Source organism: Cydia fagiglandana, chromosome 10, assembly GCF_963556715.1.
Source record: "Cydia fagiglandana chromosome 10, ilCydFagi1.1, whole genome shotgun sequence".
NCBI classification, from domain to species: Eukaryota; Metazoa; Arthropoda; class Insecta; order Lepidoptera; family Tortricidae; genus Cydia; species Cydia fagiglandana.
In genome coordinates this window covers 5,670,916-5,694,700 of record NC_085941.1, presented here as the reverse complement: position 1 = coordinate 5,694,700, position 23,785 = coordinate 5,670,916, and the positions used below count along the sequence as shown (strand labels likewise).

The 23,785-nt window shown below is 37.8% G+C and overlaps 1 protein-coding gene across 1 annotated transcript in view; it reads left to right on the top strand.

Annotated features, from left to right (window-relative positions):
* LOC134668199 (hemolymph lipopolysaccharide-binding protein-like) overlaps window positions 1-23,287 on the top strand; it is a 31,756-nt gene extending 8,469 nt beyond the window's left edge. The window contains exons 2-6 of the mRNA XM_063525704.1: window positions 10,030-10,155; window positions 14,133-14,270; window positions 15,307-15,507; window positions 16,081-16,329; window positions 23,106-23,287. Of these exons, the coding sequence (XP_063381774.1) occupies window positions 14,165-14,270; window positions 15,307-15,507; window positions 16,081-16,329; window positions 23,106-23,260 (711 nt within the window). The 5' untranslated portion in view covers window positions 10,030-10,155; window positions 14,133-14,164 and the 3' untranslated portion in view covers window positions 23,261-23,287. The remainder of the gene's footprint in view (window positions 1-10,029; window positions 10,156-14,132; window positions 14,271-15,306; window positions 15,508-16,080; window positions 16,330-23,105) is intronic.
* Window positions 23,288-23,785: the final 498 nt, after the last annotated feature.

Below are 23,785 nucleotides of genomic sequence, written 5' to 3'. Positions count from 1 at the left end.
ACAACATTTTAACTAGTTATCTTTTAATCTGTATTAAATTATTATACGTGTATTATTTGACTGGTTCTTCAATGTATGGCATAAACCTATCCCTGTCCAAGTCATATTCTAATCAAATATGAACCGCAAACTCTCAGCGGCCAGTACGTACAGCAAGAAGGTTATTAGCGGATTAATGTCGCTGATTGGTAGTTATTGACATTATATGCATTTCATCTACACTTAGCTATGTACCATTAGTGTAAAAAAGATGACTATTATTTTGTTTACCAGCTTTGATTACAGGCTCTGTAAACGCGTCGTCTTATTTAAATGTAGGCGTAATTTTGTATGTGTGCTAATTTGGCCCGAGAATTTGAACGGTAATGTTCCTAAAGGCGGTTTCCATACTAAATATATGCGTTCACCGGCAAGAACCAACATTTCCATGAAAATCCGGATGGCATCATGTATGCATGCGTATGCATCTATGCAATAAGAATTAAGGCTCATTACAAGGAGCGGTACGATATGCTGCTGCTTTTGTTGCTGTGGGCCGATTTTTGAATTTCGATCGCTCGATTTCGTCACTCGAAAATCGGTGGAAAACGGCGAAATGCAAATTTTTGAAATACGAGCGATCGAAATTTGGAATCTATTGGTATTGACCACTCGATTTCAATTCTTTTAGTAGAGTTTAAATGCCTAATAGTGGAGATATTAATTAATGAAATACACGAAATCGAGTGGTCGAAATTCAAAAATCGGCACCCTGGGTGCACACTGCACATAACACATATAAGAATACCGCAAGACCTATTATAATATGTACGCAAGAATTCCTACGTATTTTATTAAGTATTATCATCTTACATAAAATAAAACATTCAAATGTTCTGTGAGTTTATTTATTTTTCTTTAATAAGTAAGTATAGTGTATTTTCCGATGTTCAAATTCTTGTGTTTGATACCTAGGTAAACGTTTTTCATGTCAATTTGGTAACAGGAAATATAAAACTTTCTTCAAAAACTTTTCGTTGTTTAGAATCTGAAAATTTAAATAAAGTTTAAACACATTTATTGCCAAAAACCCGCTGCGTGGGTTCATTTTGTATTGGAAATGGGGCGCTTGGCACTGAAATATACTCGAGATCATTTACTATAAAATTAAGATCGCTATTAAGGCCAGGGTCTGTGCGGAAAGAGAAGAATCGTAGGTATAATGTATGGGCTCCCCTACATTTCACAACTCTTCTCTTTCCGCACACTCTATTTGATAATGGTACTTAGCAGTAGGAGACGGCCGTTGTTATGATGCGGACTGAAGCGGACCATAATATAATATATACCTATTTTAGTATTTTAAGATTTCTTCTCATGTGTGTACTATTTTTATCATAGGTAATACATATGTAGCCAAAAGTAGCCTGTATAATCGCGCCATATACTTTGCTTCCTATTTTTTAACACGCAAAGTTATAATTTTAACTCATTAATTAATGATGTTTACGTAATTATCATATTTTGCAATTTTTTTCTTGAATACAATATATTTTATTTTATACATTGTTTACTAATATTGATGTGTTTATTATTTTCGTAACTATGGCAACGTCAAATCTTAAAAAAATTTAGAATGAAGGTTGAGTCAGTAACAAAGTGACAAAATTGGTCTTAGAGCATTTAATAACTGGAGTGGTCATTGTGCTTACTGTTAAGATTAGGGTTCCAAGCAGGAAAAAAAAGCTTGTTTTAACATCAAATAATGTTTCTTAATCTCAAGCAAGACTACATAGTAATGGCGTCTCACATAAGAAGAAAGAACAACTACATTTGTTTTATATTGACAACCGAATAAATCAAATATCATAGGGCCCGATTCGGATTTTGAAATAGATATGTATTAGATATCTTTTAGACATCACCATCAAGATACTCGTAGGATAACCATATGTTTAAGATCTAACCTGTCAAATTTGACATTGGCGTGATTCTGGAGATACTCTTGAACGACTTCCTCGGGATTTGACTTAGAGATCCAATTCACATCTAATAGATATCTTACGCTATCTAACGTAAAAGTGACATTGGTTGCCCGAATTGCGCTGCAAAAGAGAACTAGTTGATATCTGAACTATAACGTATCTAGAATGGATCTAGTAGGTACGTGTTGTCTCTTGTGAATATCTTGAAGTTCGAATACGGCAGATACCTAGTCTATATTATTTATTTTTTTTGTTGACAATATTACTCACCCCTGTGCCGAAAAACTTGCACAATTGGGTAGGTAAAGTTTTTTGAAGATAGGCAAATTATATTTTTTTCCGATAGTATTCATTATAGCAATCACGGAAATGCAGCTCTTTTATTTTTATTTCATTTTATTGATTAAATATAATTTTTTAAATGATCGATATGACGTTTGTGAGGTGGAATGGCAGATCCCAATAATTCCTTTGCGCGTCGTAAATGGTACGAGATAGAAAAAAAAACGATGTCAACTGTCAGTGTCACTTAGCTCTCATTCCCGAAAAATAACGGACAAGCCTCATGTTACCTTGCGAATTGCTATTAATGTTATCATTGAGATTTTCGACGACCTCAGCACGACCCACGGACTTCTGATTCCCCACGACATCTGCGCGTATTTGGACAAAGATTGAATTTACTTTCGATAACTTGGCACTGCATAATTATTGGACAACGTTTTCTTCCCCACCCCTACACGACGGCCCCTGCGCTGACCCTTGGACAGAGTTTTGCAAGAAAAATAAGCGAGTTCATACGAGATTGCGAGCAGATTCTACAAATTTGAAATTATTATCATAACAGTGATAAGCACAATGCCGTTGAATTAGAGGAGCAATGGCCGTACAGGAGTACGTATCCGTGAAATACATAGGTACATAAAACTATCTTCACTTGTGTTTTGATTTTTATTATTAAATTGCCATGAACTGTTAAGTTCGTAAACAAGAAATCGGTCTAATTTTTTCTAACAATTTCAACCATCTGTTAGTTTTGTGTGGTTATCCTCATTTTATGAATGTTGTTCTTATTTTCAGGTGGATGTAAACATTCATTGGCGGTATTATACTGATGGCTAATTAGAACCATTGAGCCATGACATACTTCCTTGCAGTGTTATTCGGCTAAGCCTCGAGCATCCTGTGAATCTGAAGGATATAATTATTTCCATAAAAAAGAGCAATCGAATTAGGACCAAGATATCCCGAGAATCTAAAGATATTTTATAAAAAATGCAATAAAATGAAAATGGGAGACTCTCTTATTTTAACAATGTTACAAGATCATGACAATGTTATGGTCTATACTTATTAAAATTTTAAAACCAACATGTCTTTATCTTTGACTTGAAAATGTACAAATGATTTGGGTTAAGTTTTATGAAATGCAACTTATGCTAAAAATCTATTATTATTATATGTCAAATTATCGTGAACTCGATGTTGCTTAAGGCGTATCCAGATTAGTCAATTTTTCGCCAATCTGATTAAATTGCCCGATCGAATCGGGACGTACCGACGCAAACGCCAATTTGGCTCGCCGAATTCAACCGCCGATAATGACCGATAAAATGAGGTGCGGACACAAGAACACCAATTTGTGAGGCTAGTATTTTCGTTATGGGGCATTTTTTTCAATTTAAATGTCTCTAATATCACCATAAATCTAAAATTGGAGATTGACGCCAATTTCATTTCTGATCAAATCGACCGATTTTATCAGTCCCGTCTGGATACCGCTTTAGCACGAAAGGGCGCTGCGCGGTGCGCGCGGATTGACGCATGCGCGTACCGTATGCTTAGTATCTATGGTAATATAATTTTAAAAAATATGCAAATAAAAGGCGGCAAAGTTTATTCGTTGTGCAATACTCAATAAGTTACCGCTTGTTATTTTAATACTCGTAATAAACAAAATGAGTTCAAGTGACGGAAACGACCTGGAATAGACGGCACACCGCCTCATTTGAAAGCAGAAGCAAACTTAATAATGAATAACTAGCTTCCTGCTAAGTCCAGGGACAAATACAACAGGACTTACGACATGCTCATGCTGTGGAAGGACAGCCAAAACGCAAGAAACACCTACTCTGAAAGTGGTTTTTAGCGTATTTCTGTGACCAAGTGAAAACTAAAAAGCCATCTACATTTAATATAAACTAAGAATATGCGTTGTTTTTTTAATTGTATTCGCGTCACTTTACCCCTATTAAATACGCTTTACTACATTGAATTTGTTTTATTTCCTCACATAATTTGAGAATAGTGCTTACTATGTATACCTCAATGGAAGCAAAAATATAGTATTTTTGCGAGTTGATACACTTGCTACTTGTGTATAGTAGCAAATGTATTAAACCCGCAATCAACACTAATCAATATGTAAACAGGCCCCAACGTGAAGCACATTTACCCTACAGACATACTTATCCATATTGACCATATTTGAACCTCTCAACTCTCTTCAAGGGCACGCCACACAGCGTGATTCTATATACTGTTGTAATGTTAATGCTTAAGGATAATAATTTGTGGATTTATAAAATAAAACGAAACGAAATTTACTGGATTTATATTATATTATTTTGGATTTATATTATAAGTTTTCTAAAGTACAGTCGCCATCAGATATATTGGTGCAGCTAGGATGCTCATTAATATCTGAACACGCCTCTATTATCAGGGCGTGCGTGTTCAGATATTGTGAACACCTTGCCGAGCCCATATATAATAGCCAATAACGACCTAGTTATAAGACTATTACAATCTTAATCATTATGTATGTATAATACAACAATCACGTTTATATAGTCCTCACAAACGTATAAGTTACCATTTTGGCCAATATATCTTCAAAGCTTGGCACCGAATTGCTGTTAAAGACTTTGGTGTGCTCAAATACGCTGAATTTGGAAAGTAACGTCTGTACTGTCTTGTAGACGGTACGACGCACTTTGAGTTCATCTCTGTAATTTCTATTTCCATTCGAACGTTTCCGGGATCGTCTCCATCTATTGTGTTGATACTGAGATCCAAAATGACTCGTGTAGCAGTCCAAGAGTCGTGGTGAAGGCGTTAATGAAAATGTTCTCCAAGAAGCAGTGCCAAGTAGTCGAAAGCAATCGTTATCATTATCAAAATATCCGTGTTGAGCGTGCTAGGGACGTTAAAAATACTTATTCTAGAAATCACACCGACATCCAATTACAAGAAAACACAAATGTTTCGTCCGACCATTATTTTCCAATTATTTGCAAGTTATTTTCCAAGAATGACACTGACAGTTGACATCGATTTTTTTTCTATCTCGTCCCATTTACTACGGCAAAGGAATTAATTACTCGAATCTGCCATTTCACCTCACAAACGTCATATCGATCATTTAAAAAATTATATTTAATCAATAAAATGAAATAAAAATAAAAGAGCTGCATTTCCGTGATCGCTATAATAAATACTATCGGAAAAAAATATAATTTGCCTATCTTCAAAAAACTTTACCTACCCAATTGTGCAGTGGCGTAGCTAGAGGATATGGCGCCCGGGGCAGGCACCAAATCTGGACATTTGCTCTTCGACAGTCCATAAGATGGTAATAACTTCCCGACAGGAGCCCCTGACGGAAAAGACGCGCTAACACGGGACAGAACTCTGAAGCACTCGGCCCGCTCGCCTTATAAAATGAAAGCATAGCAACTCCCGCCGAATATCCCTCTGCTTGATAGTTTCTGGCATAGAGTATTCGCACTGGCGCTACCGTCGTCTTTCAAGGTCGAGTTCAAGGAAAAAAGAGTACCTACCTAAAAGATCGGCTTTCTCTTTTGAGCTGTGGGCCAGATTACCATCCGCATTTCACACCTCACAGTGGTGGTAAATACGATTGACGAAAGTATCCCTGCTGTGCCTTTGGCAAGGCGGAGAGGTAGTTTTTTGCCCATTTTGGCGCCCCCCCCCCTTGGACGGCGCCCGGGGCACGTGCCCCCTCCAACCCCCCCCCCCCCCCCTAGTTACGCCACTGCAATTGTGCAAACTTTTGTATGGACTGACATGGCTATTTGTACGTTACGTACAAATCATGTAGAAATAGCAATACATTTGACGTCCCCGCGTTTTGTAAAGAAAATGACAGCGATGACATCTCCTTTCTAAATGCTCTAAGTGGCGGGTAGAGGTAAAGGAATACAATCTCCATGTAATTAATTAATGAAAAAGTCTCCGTCAAAAACCTTAAGAGGGAAGTATACTATAGTAGTACCAATAAAAGTTTGCAGCGGATTTGATAGCCCACGCAGCTTAAGTGTTATTTATACGTCATAATTTCATAGAAGTTTGACGTTTAAAATGACACTTGCACTGCGTGGGCTATCAAAATCGCTGCAGACTTTTTACGGTCTGACTATACGTCGTAATTGTCCATACAAAAAGAGAAAATGTTTTTCCACTTCTAAATACGAGAAACTTCCATTCTCCATGATTTTTAGTATGGTATTGATACAATGAAAAACTAGGTTTATGGGTTTTCTTTTTTCGCTACTCTGGAGAGATTTAGAAAAATTATAATAGCTGACAGCGTGCCCAGTTTTTGCAAATATTCTCCCATAAAGGAGTTTTCTCATAAAGTCATAAAGGATTCTCCTTACCTCTACCCTCCATATTCACGGCTACCATCAGTATATGTAACATTACTTTCTGTGCATCTCACTTGCACTAATATGCGAGAGCGAGATTCATAGATAGTAAATTACGTAGACGTGAGAAAATGTGTCAATTTTCTTATTTATTTCTTTAAGTGAGTCCTAGAGGCGCTGTATAAAACTCCGATATAACTCTTGCTGTGTTTTTTAGTATACTTAGAAAGGGACAGCATCGTTTGGAGTGGAGTGAAGTTAGGTACATAAGACCGTAAAGAAACATAAAACGTGAGACACGGCACGTTTATTCACCGAGTGTAAGTGAAAAATACTCTGCCAACTGATGGTAGAGCTACAGATAACAACGGTATACTAATCTGCCGGTTTGCGTGGTGGGGGTAGGCATATAAAGCAGTCAAAAATGCAAAAAAAAAAAATACTCGAGCGCGTCAGATTTTCGGAAGGGGTGTTAAGTAGGCCCCAAGGATACTTCCTTTAAAAAAACTGACGATTTCGGCGTGACGATAAGTTACGATGAATTTTTGAAAATGCAAAAAAAAAAGTTTTTTTGAAATACTCGAGCGCGTCAGATTTTCATAGGGGAGGTTTATCTCGGTATCCTGAAAGCATATTTTTTTAATCTGACAAAAATGTTGGTGGGTTCTCTTAATCTGACCGAAAAAGGTTTTTTGGTTTCTTTTTTTCCCTTTCTTTCTCCTTGATAAAACGGGGAATTTAAGAATGACAATAAAGCGATAGATACAACCAACGTAAATGTAGATGAAATATAGTACGAAGTGTATTCCCTTCTACCGCTTCTTTCCCCACCATCAATGTTGCGAAATAAAGGAAAAATACTGGTAGGACGGCATATTTCCGCGAAGCGCTCAGTCTGTATTACATGTTTATGGCAAATTCCTCTTTTTTGCTTCAATTCTTCACTTCGTTTTGCTTACGGTACGTCTACACAAACAATTTGAGGATCAACAGGCTATTGAATAATATACATACATGAAACTGTACATGTTAATAATACTTTTGTATACAGATACGCGTAACTTTTTCCGAGTCCACGAAAATTGTCGAGAAGCTTTAGAAAAAAAAAAATTTGAGATATAATAAAAGTCACATAATTTAATCATCGTTATTTCATATCAATTTTTTTTAACACCCTCAGTTTTCGAGATATACTCAAAAAACCGGGAGTTTGAGTTTTTATGATGCTTCAAGTCAAAAAGTTTTAACTTTGGACAAAAATGTGAAGAGACCTTTTTTGTGTAAAATAAAATTACCTTTTTTGTTTATTTAAACTTTTTTTTTTGTAAAATGTATCGTTCGCGACTTATATGCCGCAACGCGTTCTTAGGAAGACGAAATGGCTCCTCCACACTTCCGGTCATGCGGAAACCGGCAGATTTTGTATTTTTAGTAAGTTTTAGATTACATTCTTCAAAATAAAAAAATAAAAAATCGCGCTCGAGAATGCCGGATTAACGTTTTTTTTACAAGTTCGCGACCCTATAACTCGGCGGCGTCAAGGACTTATCGTGAGATTAGTTAAATTTAGTCTTTAAACACTAAAATCAACCCCCAATATCTTAATCTGACGCGCTCGAGTATTTCAGACTATCCATTTTTTATTACTAATCTGATCAGGTCAGGTCTAAGGTATCTCTCATATCTTAAACTGCCACGCTCGAGTATTGCCGAAAATTCCCCTATTCGCCTCCCTAACTACTGGTGATGATTTTTCTCTCAGTGTAGAAACGATATGGATTATACCGAAAAACGTAATTGAAGACCAAAAAAACTACGACAATGTTGCCATTGCAATAAATTAATTGTTAAATAGTAAATTCCTTTTTTATAAATAAACACTCTAAAATAAATTATTTATTGGTAATTTTACTCCTACGATTTAAAAAAGTACTTTTATTTACTTATTTTTACATAAATAAAAGACAAGCTAATAAAAACTTAAATATCCGTGATTTTTGGTTGCAAAGCTGGTATTGTGCTGGTATCACTTCAGGTATTCATAACATTTGGTGCATTCATTTACAAATAATTACGAACTAACTCTGATGTGTTACATACATATTTTAGCAAAATCAACGAAATCGCAGAATAATAGTGTGTATTAAATGGCTCATGACTCTCACGAGGAGACTGGTTAATCCCACAGTAAGAAGTAATGCGAGACATCGTAACGATACAGATTTAAGTGTTTGGTTTGCGTTAAGCTTTTCACTTTTTATACCTATTGTCACTATAAAAATTACTCTTCCTCTATATAGTCGAGTAGGTACCTACTACTCTGTGATTGAAGAACCTTATATGTAGTATTTATACTTAGCTCATTAGAATTGTATCAATTAATGTTACTAATGTTAGTTTGTTGTTGGAAATAAAGTGCAGTCGGCGACAAAAGTTGTATAGTTTTGACAAAAACCTTTTCACCTCAGCAGCTCGAACAAGGGTACTTTGCTTCTTAAAAAGTGAGCAAAATGCGATTTTGCTCACTGAGTCATTTTGTCTCACTCAGTGAGCAAAATCGCATTTTGCTCACTTAGTGATACAGTATGAGTGAGCAAAATCGCATTTTGCTCACTGAGTGAGACAAAATGTCATTCAAGTGACTTTTGTAGTCAAATGTCATTTCATTTCAAAATGCGGGGTCTAATACAAGTTCGATATACTTGGGTTCTATTATCTCTGTCCCTCTAGGTATGTTCTCACTGCTTAGGGTGAAAAATTTTGTGTACTACACGAGATCAAAGTTATTTACATCTCGTGCGCTTTTGAATCCCTTACTACGCTCAAGATTCTAAATTAGATTCACTCGCTACGCTCGTGAATCTATTATAGAATCTTTCGCTTGCACGGGACTCAAAATAAGCACTCGAAGAAATATCAAACTTTGATCTCTTGTTGTACAAATAACTATTTTTTATCAATGCCAATATAAATAAGGATATTAGAAAAAGGTTGGCGAAACCTGCAATGTTTACTTGACAGTGACATAAGTGACATTGACAGTTTTGACAGTGACGTATCTGTAGTAGCTTTTTTGGTCTTCAATTACGTTTTTCGGTATAGGTGTGTCAGTATCAAAAGTGACGTTTTTGTCTGTAGAAACATATCTAATCCATATCGTTTCTAGATCTATTAACTGACGTATCTTATAGTTCGAATTGGGCCTATGTCCAGTCACAGCATACATTTTATTTTTCGTGTTACTTTGACCGTGGTGGACGCTGATTTGATACGGTCGATGTCAAAGATATGTTAACATTTTTCGCCTTATTACAAAGGCTAGATGCAAAAGTGTAAACATATCTTTGACGTCGACTGTACCAAGGAATGCGCTTTTTAAATGCACTACTTTGCAGTTTATTATGCTGTCTCCAAGCCAGCAACTAGCTACGTCTATACATATGAAGAAGAAGACGCGTTGTTTCGCTTACACATCATTCCCGCCGTCTGGTCTGACGCCGCCTTGCGCTGTCAACTCGAAGGTACGGCTAATGTTTAAGAAACCTACGGACCTTGCAACAAATAACATGCGACTTTCGATAAAATTGCCGGCTAGGTGCAACTTTGCAAAGGGCCTAGCAGGCTAAGCGAACAAGAAGTGCCCCCAACGACGGATTTGGTCATTCTTTCAGGTGGTGTACTGGCAGGTCCTAAGAACACTCTATGCTTAATATCAGTCCTCGATCTTCCTTTGTTTTCGAGTTTTTCAGTATAATGTAAAATAATAAGTGTATCATTGAAAGTGTCATATTTTGTAAACTGTTCAAGTAAGATTAACTAAACAAAATTATATTTGACAACAATAAAATAGACTACATAATGCATAATTATAAGCTGCATCCATGTCCTTATTTTTCATTTAAAAAAAAAAACATTTTATTTTTCTTCTCATTTTTTTGATGGTGGTAACCTACAAAAAAAATATGCATGCGTAGCCACTAATACCCACCAGGTATATCCTAATATCTGGGAGACCGAACTTCGCTCGGAAAACATAAAAAACTTGAAAAATGCGCGTTTTCCCAGAGATAAGACCTAGCTAAATCAATTTATCGCCCCCGAAAACCCCCATATAGCAAATTTCATCGAAATGGTTAGAGCCGTTTCCGAGATCCCCAATATGTATATATATTTGAGTTTTTATGTTTTGAATGAATTAATGAATGTTTCTTTATTCAGGCAATAGACCCATCACATAATTAAAAAAAAATACAAAAAAATAATAAAAGGGAAAGAAATGTAAAAATAAATAACTACTAAAAAACTACTTACGGACGATTCTCAGAGATGACATTCGGTGCCTGACTACGGTGCCAAATTTTTTTTTTAACTTATATAATATGCGAGTTTATTTCCTAAAATCTACCCTTAATATAAAAATATTGGTAGTGGAGGCCTCCATTAGAACCTTATAGTTTTCAAGATATTTGAGATTTAAAAAACACCGAAATCATGTGCAGGCACTGAAATCAATTTGCGTCACCGAATTCAATAATGCTTACACCAAAATCACATTTAGGTTTTATATCTCAATTATATAATTATTTTAATCATATTTTTCAATCCTATTTGTTGATAAGCGATGTAACAAGGCTAATGATCTCGAAAGCTTACATAAAGGAGGATGGGCAGATTTGTATGGACACTGGCCTATGGACCAATAAGAATAAGCGACATACTATTGGAAAGGTTTTTTTATATAATCCATTTTTTAGTATGGCGAGACTAGTCAAATCCCTGTTTAAAAAAAATTATGACACAAAAAAAAACGAGAAAATTAATAAAAAACTAAAATATCGTAACACAAAATCATCCACAATAACAAAACCTTCATGATCTGGGACACAAGAGCTTAGTATCGAAAAAAAACTAAACAGTCACGTTTCAACTCATACTACTCTTTGCCGCGATAACTTTTTTCACACAGAGATTTGGGACTACCTGCCAGTGTAAAAGTTTTAGAACTTAGAATAAGCTATCCAGTAACATATCGCTTGTCGTTATTGGTCATTGGGCCAATTAGCCCACCCTCCTTTAATAGATATAGACTCAAGATTTTAAAATAACCAAATTACGGCTTGTAAATCAACATCTCTAGAAGCTATCCCACACTATATGACCGGCCTCATATAATAGGATGATGTGTGGTCCTGAAACGAGTTTCAGACATGTCGACATTGTCGACCACAAATTCGCACATTATAATCATTTATTCATTGCATTATTATATCCATGAAGGAGAAGATGTTTGTTTCACGCAATTCGACCGCACACGCATCTAAAAAAAACTTATGTTACCTGCACCCGATAAACAATACACTCTTGAGTGGTGTTCAATGCTCATTACATATTTAATGTACTTATAAAGCAATGTGATGCAATACGGACAAAAAGTATTTTTTTAATAAATGAGTTTAAAAGCGTGAAATCCGTCAATTTAAAACTATAATATTTGAAGTAGTCGAGTAATGCTTGAAGATCCAATTACCAATTAATTATGATCTCCAGCACCCTCAAACACTTGAGCTAAATTGTAACAAAGTTGTTGACAAAGACATAAGACATTAAGGATTGTTAAAACATTTGCTGTGTTCAATTTGTGTCTATGGCTATCCTTTAGAAATATCGATCAGTAGGTACGCTCAGTGCCTTTGAAGCGATCTCGACATTAGAATGCTATTTTATTTTTAATCTTTTGTTCTGTACATCCTGTCCCTTGGGTTCACCTTGCATAGTACTTACATACACAAGTTATTTTAAAAGAAGTGGGATCTAATTGACTACATTTATTTAACATGGCTGACATGTTTAAAGGTATCGAGGTGTAGGGCCTCTGGTGATACATAGGACAACGAACATAATTTACTTAATTGGTTGGAAAAGAATATCAAGACAGAGAAAGAAACATTGGGTCTATACGCCTGGTTTAAAAAACTACTCATAGTGAACTAGTGATTTTGTGTACCTACTATGATATAATTTACTTACAAACATAATTTTACGTTTGTACAACGTATCTTTCACTTTTTAGACATGATAAATTAGTACAACAAACTAGTTTACAAAGCAGGATTTGAATTCAGTGATCACTTTTTTGATATCGGTGGTCAAAAAATCCACCGAAACCAGGGAAATCAACACCAGCGATATCAAAATTAATCGCTTTTTAGCAATTACAGAAATAGCATGAACGATACAGAGGAGATGTAATAATGGTGGATTTACGTACTTTCGATGACTTCTTAATCACTTACATATCGATAATTGCACTAAAAATTTCGGAGTAAATTGCACCACCGATCTCAAAAAAACATAAGACCAAACCCAGCGAAGGACGGAGAAACGTTTAAAAAATCACTTTATTGTACTGTGACTGTACCTCTACTTTATTCAACGGTTAAGGCACAACTAAAGCATACTATGTTTGAGACACTGAGTTCCTGGTCTACAACTTTGAAGGAGTACTGACATGTTTTGCAAATTACAACGATATCAGTCACTAGCCCGGGACACATCGTAAATTTGGTTTTATTCAATGTGTTGAGCAAACACATTATTGTGATATGAAGAATATGATAAGCTAACTAATACCCTATGCGTGAATACCCATAATAACTCCGATCTAATGCTCCATCTTGAGTAATAATTTTTTGTTTCATAAAATCTGGGTGCGGGACACGCCCACCGAACATCATTTTTGGCATTTGTATTTATTTTTCTTGTATTATATAAATAATAAATAAATAATTTGATAGTGTCCCAGACAGAATATAAGCTGAAGATCATGCCTAAATTAATTCAGATTTACTGAACAGTAAATTCAATCAATTACTGCCCCGGACACGTAAAAATGGCCCTCCTGAGAAATGCCGTTACGGTTCGGTTGCTGATGCGCGGACAATCAATGCAGGAAAAACACATTTTGGTAAATTTTATCATTTATAGTCGTAATTAGCCTATTATTAGAAATGGCGTCGAAATAGCGTCATTTCGCTATTCGATTTCCAATAATGACAATGGTCAGATACCCTGGCTTCAACAAACATCGCTGACGCACTGCAAAACCGTGGTTGTTTGGTGAGAATTCGCAAAGCGTCATTGTACTCTAAGGATGTTGTAGGATTTTCGTGTATATTTTATTTATTTAGTATTATTTATTTATTTATTATAAAAACTTTGGCAATATGCCCGAAATAGCACAAGCTTAACTTCCTTTTCCGAGCGTTTTCCGAGCAAAGCTTGGTCTTCCAGATATTAAGAGTAAATAAATATGTGGCATGTCAAAAACCTATTTTTTAAGGGTACTTACTTATTTTGTTGATGCCGCTGCACTTGCTGCTAATTCTGTCGCCAAAAATGTTTACGCAAATCCGCACATGATCAACGACAGGCTAGTGCCACTAGCCTAGTACTAGTAGGCACTTTGCTTGATTGATTTACTTTAAGTCACTTTACTCAGGTGGCGTTTTGGCTTCCCCTACAAGTCATGGAATGGCTCAGGCAATGCTGAGCAAGATGAAAGCACACAAGCTGGCTTCGAGCGTGTTCATCGGGGCAACTGGCATTCTTTCTAAGGGAGACTTCAAGTCATTGGACGGTAACGCAGTGTTCATACTTGAAATATTTGTCTACGACGAAGTTTTATTTTACTTACTGTTAATTGAGTTGTCCTTTTGAGGTGTGTCCGGATTTAAAAGTTAACGATTTTTATACATTATTAAATTGTACAGCGGGGCTTAATCGCGTATTTAAGTTAAAAGATTTACCTCCGACGTTTCGAGGACGGCGTTGATCCCGTGGTCTCGGAAAAGACTGGCTAAAGTTGACATCAACATCTTTTTCACCACACCAGCTCGGAAAGTCTTACTTTGCACTTCGAAAACGAATAGCAAAGTTGCATTTTATCCACATGTGAGGCAAAGTAATCAAATGCAAATTTTGAGTTGTTTTCTTATGTTTGCTGGTAGAATTAACTTTTAAATGATGATTTTGGATGATAAATATTAATAACATTCATTTGGATTTGATTTTGTTTGATATTTTACATTTAATATTTGCTTCGGGTTGGTGTGGTGAAAAATTTTGTGTTTCACTCGGGGGCAAATTTTGTTTAACCCTCGTGCTTTGAAACCCTCGCAACGCTCAAGATACCATTTTTTACCAATAAATATATATAATAATACCAATTTTGGAATCTTTCGCTTGCTCGGGTATCAATATTAGCACGAGCAGTTAAACAACAACTTTGCCCACTTGTAAAACAAATAACTATTAACCGCGCAACTTTTTCGAACTACCCACCATCTATCCGCACTTGGTCTCGCACGGCTAGAAGATGTTGATGTCAACTTTAGCCAGTTTTCTCCTGAGACCAAAGAGTATTTAATCACTACCCTGAGACCACGGGGACAACGCCGTCCTCGAAACGTCGGAGGTAAATCTTAAAACTTAAATACGCGATTAAGTCCCGTTGTACAATTTTATAAGGTGTGTTCAGATTTAGCAAATGCGCGGCTCCCGTACGCGTGCTGCATAAGAAATACAAGCAATCTTTCCGTAAATGGCTCGCAAGCGGCACTTTCGCTACATCTGGATGCATCTTTGAACGTGTTGTAACTAAGTTTGCCTGATAGGAACGGACCTGGCTAATACCGCGCTGGGATGGGCTGCAGGGGAACCAAACAATGCTAACAATGCAGAGGACTGCTTGGCGATGAACGAAGTAGGCGCCCTTGAGGACGTTAGCTGCTCGCGCTTGCTCCCTTACTTCTGTCGCAAGGAGAGTACCAATAAATGCAGAGTCACGCATGTTAAGTCCCTGTGCAATAACTATGGTAAGGGAATTACACTTTGTCGTTTATTCGGCGGGTTCGTAACTGCTTGTGATCGCATTGCGAAATAGGAATATTTTCTAATGCTGAATAAATATGGAAGTGTTCCTTCTGAAATCCTATCGGAGTATTTAAGTCACTATGCCTAGTGGTAATAATTGCAACTATAGCGATATAAAACATAGTGGGTAATCAATTCATATTGAAGTTCTGAAACGAGTAAAACGCCCCTTCATAAATAAACAAGGAGCCACTTCAGAGAAAGGGCCTTTCCTTGCACTCTTTACAATGTGTTTAGTAATTAGTAAATAGGTATGAATATTTGTGTCCAGTAGGTATATTATATTATTTGTGATGCGACTGCAAATCGCCGTACCTACATATCGTATAATTTTAAAGTGAGGAAAAATGTAACTAAATATAGCTGAATTATGATTTTTCCTCTCCGCCTCATTTGGCCCTAAAGCGTGATTTTGTGTCTTTTAAAACTTTATTTTTTGTTCCTAAATATTTGACAGCTGTTGAAGTGGATAACCAGGTCTTGCCTTGACTTTTATTAAACTATGATTTTGCTAGGGTACAAGTGGGAATCTCACACTGGCAGCTGCTACAAGTTTCATGGGGCCGCCAAGACCTGGCGCCTCGCCCTGGCCACGTGTCATTCGGAGGGAGGGCATCTGGCCATCATCAACAACGAGATAGAGTCCAAACTGCTTAAGAAGATATACAAAGAAAACGTAAAAAATATTGAGGGAGCTAAAGAAAGTAGACATGCTTTAATTGGCTTCAGAAGATGGGATGATGGCGAGTGGGCGACTATACATGGTGAGGACATTTTGGATTTGCGTTGTTTTACTCTTTCACTTACTTTATAAAATTACTTAGGTAATCTTGTACTTAGTAATTTGTAATCACCTCGCCATTTTACAAATTTCCGTCAAAGTAACGATGTGTGACGTCTTGCTATTTATTTCATTGTAGAGATCAATAAAGATTTTATCTTTTATACAGGGTGATCAATCCAAATGGGTCAGTATGGAGAAGTCAGAAACTATAAGGGATAGCGAAATCTGTTCTTAGGAACCATGGCTCCGATTTTGGATTTAATAATAATGGCATTAATTTTTTTTTAAATCTATCATACATAACCGGGATTCGAACATGGTCAATATTCTTGTTGTTTGTTTGTATGGCAACTTTTAAACGATGCGTGATAGCTGGGGGTTGCTCGACCAAATATCATAGAGGGCCGCGAGACAAAACAAAGTACATTAAAAAAAGTACATTTTAATTTTTTTTGAAAAAAATTAAAATGGCGGCTGACACGGGCAAAGTCAAATTTCCAAGTAGGTTAAGCGAGCCCGAAGGGCGAGCTTCATGCCGGGAGGCCGAAGGCCGACCCCGGCGGAAGGCCGAAGGCCCGGAGCCTCCACCCCGACTCCCAAAACGCAAGGCCGAAGGCCGAACTGCGTGAATTCGGTGCTACCAAGCGTTCTACCAAGTCAACTGTCTTGATGACCGAAGCCGGCGGGCCGAATGCCCGACAGCGAAGCGTCGAGGCTTGCGAAGGCCGAAGGCCGAGCTCCGCGTAGGGCCGAAGGCCCGAAGCGTCACACGAGACGGGGAAGTTGGAGCTTATACACGACCCAAAACATTTCCTATTGGGAGTCGCTTTTTGGGAGTCCGGGTGGAGGCTTCGGGCCTTCGGCCCTCTGCCGGGGTCGGCCTTCGGCCTCCCGGCCTGACGCTTGCCCTTGGGGCTCGCTTAATCTACTTGGAAATTTGACTTTGCCCGTGTCCGCCGCCATTTTGGATTTTTCCAATTTTTTTTTGACATGGTAATTTTGGGCCCCCTAGGCTCGCCGCATGCCAAATCTCAGCGCGCTCGGACCAACTTGAAAAAATTAAAAAAAAGTCGGCCTTTTGAATTTTTTTTAATGTACTTTGTTTTGTCTCGGGGCCCTTTATGATATTTGGTCGAGCACCTCCCACCTATCACGTGTGACAATGTGCAGTTTCCAACTACCCTCCCCTTCCCAAAATCATAACTCACGGCGATCATTCGGGAACGCTCGGAGAATGCGATCTGCCTCCGAGCTAGACACACATCGCGCGTGTGCGTCCCGGACTCTTCAAAAAGAACTTGAAAGGGTGAAGTTCTGCACCCTCAGTGTCGCGTGTGCCTTCCGAAACCAAAGGCCCCCGAAACGCGAGTGAACGGAGTGAACAGTGCACTGTAATCTGGACTATTTAAAGGACTAGCTGTGAGTACCATCCCTTTGCCTTTCTCTCACCCCTACACATTGTCACAATTGGTGGAGGTGCGGAACCCCGAATTAGGTCTAATATATTCTTGTTTTGGCATTAGTTAGTACTTATTGGTAACAAAATGTCCGACACAGAAGAAAAAGGTGAAAGAACCGTTACCCGGGTGTCGGACATGTTTAAATATTTTAAGTCGTTGAATTTGGAAAATTTGAATCCGGCTATCAGACAATTACAGGAAAAGATCGAGTCGCAAAATAATGAAATTTCAGAGTTAAAGAAACGAATTAATACGATTGAAATAGGGAAAATGTCGCATACTCCATCGACGGGCCTAGACGGTCAAAAGGTCGAGTCACTCGCGAACGCGGTAGGCGAACAAAATCGAGTAGATAAAAATAAGTTAAAAGTGTTGCAAAAGATGCTCGCGGAGTTACCAATTTATGATGGCAAAGTGGCCAAGCAACTCATTAAATTTATTATCAGTGTCGATAAAATTACTCAACTCGAGCTAGTTCCCCAGTCAGAGTATGTGACCTGGATAATGACCAGGACAACTGGGTTTCTAGCGGATTGGTGGTTCCGTCGGGCGGCCGCGTTACATAATTGGCAGGATATTAAAATACTGATTTTAAACGAGGTTTTATCTCCGATACATATTGAAACATTAAAAAATGAAATGTGCTTGCGTTATCAATACGAGTCCGAAACATTATTAGAGTTTGCACACTCAGTAGTTGCGGTGGCGAAGGCGCTAAATCTGGGCTGGTCCGAGGAAATGTTAATGCAAACTATATTAAGTAGAATTTCTCCAAGAATATATTATTACATTAAATGCAATCCCATGGACATAAAGGATATGTCGCAATTAGCGCAAATAAGTAGTGAGGTCGAGGGCGCTCTTCTACGAGACAAATTACATTCACAAAACTCGCATACCTTTTATCAAAGGAATCAGGTAAATGTTGGTAGTAATACGTATCGGCATTATGGTCGACCGGCGCGGGAGTCGAATGCATCGTTTTCGCGCGGGAACCGGTTAGCGCATGGGAGCGAGCGAGAGGTCACCGCCGGCGGATCGGGTTTGCCTAACGCAAATACATCGGTTGCAAATCAGAATCAAACAACGCAGCGCGGTCCACGTTGTTATGAATGCAATTCTTATGGTCATTTCGGGCGTGATTGTGAACAGCGTCGTAGACGTTTACAGACACAGTCAAATTACGCGGGAAACGCGAACAGGGAGTAAGCAACGATATCCACCGTCAGCTTCCTCTCGCAGTAATCAAAGAGGGTGGCAAAATAATTAGTTATAAGAAAACCAATAAACCGCGCTTACAAGTAGTTATTTGTAACTATGTTCTTACCGCGTTAGTGGACACGGGCGCGTTTCGGTCATTTATTACTCAGGACTTAGCAGAGAAACTCAAGGGTCATCGTAAGGTGTTTACGTCACGGTGCAATATTCAATGTACTACCGCTAGGCGACAAGTTTTTACGGCTACCGAAGTTATAACCGTATTGATTTCAATTGATAAGTTTACCTGGAAATTTGAATTTACAATAGCACCGAGTTTAATTGCACCCGTTATATTAGGATGCGATTTTATTAACAAAACAAAACTAGTCCCATACCCGTTTTACGGTTACGTGATATTTGACTTTATGCCGCATTATAAAATTCTATTGTTAATAAATGAAGAGAACCAAGATATAGTACAGTTTAATAGCATTCAAAGCGATGACGAAATTAGAGGAAAAATAGAAGATTTATTAGAAAAACATAAGGAAGTCGTAACGGAAAAATTAGGTAAAACTAACATCTTGAACTATGAGATTAAACTCACGGATAATGTTCCGGTTCGCTCACGATTCTACCCCCTGTCCCTGCCTAAAGCCGCCGAAATGGAGGCACATATTAAACAACTTCTTGATAAAGGTATTATTGAAAAATCGAGTTCACCATATGCGTCACCGGCATATTTAGTCGACAAAGCCAGCGGCGGCAAACGACTTTGCTGCGATTATAGGGCGGTAAATAAAAAGATTATATACGACAGTTATCCAATGCCGTCGATCGAATCAGTTTTCCAGTATTTAGGCGGGGCTAGGTATTTTTCAATAATCGACCTTAACAGCTCATTTCATCAGATACCGTTAAGCGACAAATCTAAACCGGTTACAGCGTTTATTTGCCCTTTTGGGTTATTTCAGTATAAATATGTTCCTTTCGGGCTCTGCGTAAGTCCACAGTCATTAAACAGGGTGGTCGATATGATATTCGGTGACATAAAGTACAAATATATAATACCATTTGTGGATGACATTTGTGTTTTTTCCAAAGACAAAGAATCGCACGTGCAACATCTAGACGAAGTGTTGAGTAGACTTGGTGAAGCAGGGTTAACGGTCAACCTAAAAAAATTAAAACTATGTAAAGAGTCGGTACAGTTTTTAGGGTATAATATTAGTTATTCCGGTTTAGCCGTCGACCCCGATAAAATAAGTGTCGTTGTTAACTACCCGGAACCGAAAAACTTAAAACAGCTGAAAACGTTCTTGGGGATGACTAGTTTCTACGCTAAATTCATTCCTCGATATTCGGAACTTGCCGAACCGTTAAATTTGTTAAAAAAAAAGATGCCAAGTACGTCTGGGGGCCTAAACAGGTTGAGGCATTCTCACGCTTAAAACAGCAATTGGTTTCACCTAACGTTTTAAGGTTTCCTGACTTCTCTAAAAAATTTATTCTACAAAGTGATGCTTCTGGAACAGCTCTTGGAGCTGTGCTTCAACAGGAAGTGGATGGGGTCCTGGCGCCGGTGTGTTACGCGAGCCGTACGCTGTCGAGCGCCGAACGCCGCCAAACGGTCTACGAACAAGAGTGTGCCGCCGCCGTATTCGGGGTCACTAAATTTAAACAATATTTAGAGGTCGCGCCGTTTGAAATCCAAACCGACAATGCTGCGTTATCTTGGCTTTTTGAACACCCTAAACAGATTGGGAAGTTAGGGAGATGGATACTTCTACTATCTAGATTTAAATTCGATATTAAACATATTAAGGGCAGTTGTAATAGCGTAGCCGATTGTTTGAGCCGTATGTACGAAGGAACGGAAGAAGTCAATTGTTCCGCGCTTCAGGAATATCCCGTTACTAATGATTCTCTTATAAGACACCAGGTAAACGACAAATTTTGCAATGATTTAATTATTCAAATTAATGGCGGGACTAGAGTTCCAAAATATAAAATTAAAAACGAGTTGTTGTGCCGGCAATTAGGGAAAACAAACAAATGGCGAATAGTATTACCTATTCATTAAAAAAAAAAAAATTATACTATTATCTCACTCAAAGTGGGTTCAGTTGATTGCAGTTTGCAGTACGGGCGGCGACCGCCGCTAACACCGTACGCGCGCTGTCGAGGCTCGTGTGGGCGAACTACGGACCGCCGCGAACTATCGTATCTGATAACGCAACACATTTCACAGCCGACGTATTCAAACAAATGTGCCATGTTTGGGGAATTAATGATGTTAAAATATCTCCGTATTACCCACAGGCAAATGCAGTGGAGCGCGTGAATCGAAATTTGAGTATAATGTTAAATATTTATTGTAGGAAAACGAAATCTATATGGGACGAATCGCTACCTAATTTCCAGCTTGCTCTCAACACCGCAGTCCATGAAAGTTCAAATTGTACGCCATCGTCTATTTTTCTCGGGCGAGAAATTAGAAGTCCTTTAGAAAATAAGTGGAAATTAGATAAAATAATTTCTGAAGGTAACTCGACTCATAACCGCGAACAAAGTATAGTGGCTCAAAATTTAAACACCGCACATGAGAGACAAGAGCGTTATTATAATAATCGTCGGAGAGCTAATATTTTTAACGTAGGGCAACAAGTACTCGCGAAATGTTTTCCGCTTACAAACGCCGATCGAGGAGTATGCACCGCCTTTTGTCCGTGGTGGTCAGGGCCATATACAATTAAAAACATTACAAATGGTCAAGCCACGATAACTAAGCCGAATTCAAATAATGTTGTAAAAAGAGTAAATATATCTCAATTGAAGCCATACTGTTTGAGATTAAGTGGGGGGGGGGGGGATGTGACAATGTGCAGTTTCCAACTACCCTCCCCTTCCCAAAATCATAACTCACGGCGATCATTCGGGAACGCTCGGAGAATGCGATCTGCCTCCGAGCTAGACACACATCGCGCGTGTGCGTCCCGGACTCTTCAAAAAGAACTTGAAAGGGTGAAGTTCTGCACCCTCAGTGTCGCGTGTGCCTTCCGAAACCAAAGGCCCCCGAAACGCGAGTGAACGGAGTGAACAGTGCACTGTAATCTGGACTATTTAAAGGACTAGCTGTGAGTACCATCCCTTTGCCTTTCTCTCACCCCTACACATTGTCACACACGCATCGTTTAAAAGTTGCCATACAAACAAGCAATAAGAATATTGACCATGTTCGAATCCCGGTTATGTATAATATGTATGATAGATTAAAAAAAATTGAATGTCATTATTATTAAATCTAAAATCGGAGCCATGGTTCCTAAGAACAGATTTCGCTATCTCTTATAGTTTTTGACTTCTCCATACTGACCCATTTGGATTGATCATCCTGTATATATGTACAGTTCTTTTTTTAGCATTAGAAAAAACGCGATCGTTAAGTGTCTTTTAATTGAAAAACGCTTTTTAAAAATCAGTAACTATTAGGTAGGCACTTATGAAAGCAAAAGAATCTAAATAAATCGTATATGATTCATAATTATTACATATTATTTTACCGTGACTTATTTTTAAAGTGTTTTTCAATAAAAAGACGCGTCAAGTTTGTTTACCTTTTTTGTAATGCTAAAAAAACGAACTATTATAGCTTTTGACCACCGGTCTGGCCTAGTGGGTACTTGGGTAGTGACCCTGCCTGCGAAGCCGATGGTCCTGGGTTCGAATCCCAGTAAGGGCATTTATTTGTATGATGATACAGATATTTGTTCCTGAGTCATGGGTGTTTTCTATGTATTTAAGTATTTGTATATTATATATATCGTTGTCTGAGTACCCACAACACAAGGCTTCTTGAGCTTACTGTGGGATTTAGTCAATCTGTGTAAGAATGTCCTATAATATTTATTTATTTATAGCTACAATACCGACTGTACTTACGTTTGTCTGCATTTGAATCCCGGGAAAGGACATAGGATGGTTTTTTCAATAAAATCATCATTATTTGCAGATGAATTGGGCAGAAACTAAGTAGTTCTAAGTAGTTTTGTTACCAATGTGTTATTTAGTTTCGTATTTGTTTTGTTATTGATAGGTGAATCGCTGATCAATGCTGGATTCAGCCAATGGTCGCCGAGCGAGCCCAACAATTCTGGCGGAGAAAAGTGTGGCTCCATTCACGACAACGGACTGCTCAACGATGCACCATGCGACGAACCATTCGCATTTATATGTGAAATTAGCCCTTAATACACAATATCCTTTATTATTATACACGATGATTTTTAATCGGTGATTAAACTGCAAAACGTAATTCAAGACCAAAAAAAGTAAGAAATGTTGCCACTTTTTTCTAGCGCGTCTTGTATTTATGTACAAATAAATAAATAAAAGTACTTTTTAAATAGTAGGAGTAAAATTAGTAATGAGTAAATTATCTTAGCATGATTATTTATCAAAAGGAATTTACAAGTTTATAAACAAATTATTGCAATGGCAATATTGTCTCACTTTTTTTGGTCTTGAATTACGTTTTGCAGTATAGGAACCAATATTTCTAATTCAGTCATCGATGCCGATGGCGAACACATTTAACTATGAAACCAACCGCGAAATCGGGATAAAAATTAACTGTATCATAGAAAATATCAACAACGGACCAACCGAAATAGGCAAATTCTTTTTTGTGATTTCGATGTTGATCCCATAGTTAAATGTGATCGCCATCGACGATGACTGAATTAGAAAATTTTTTTCCTGATCACCGAATAATAA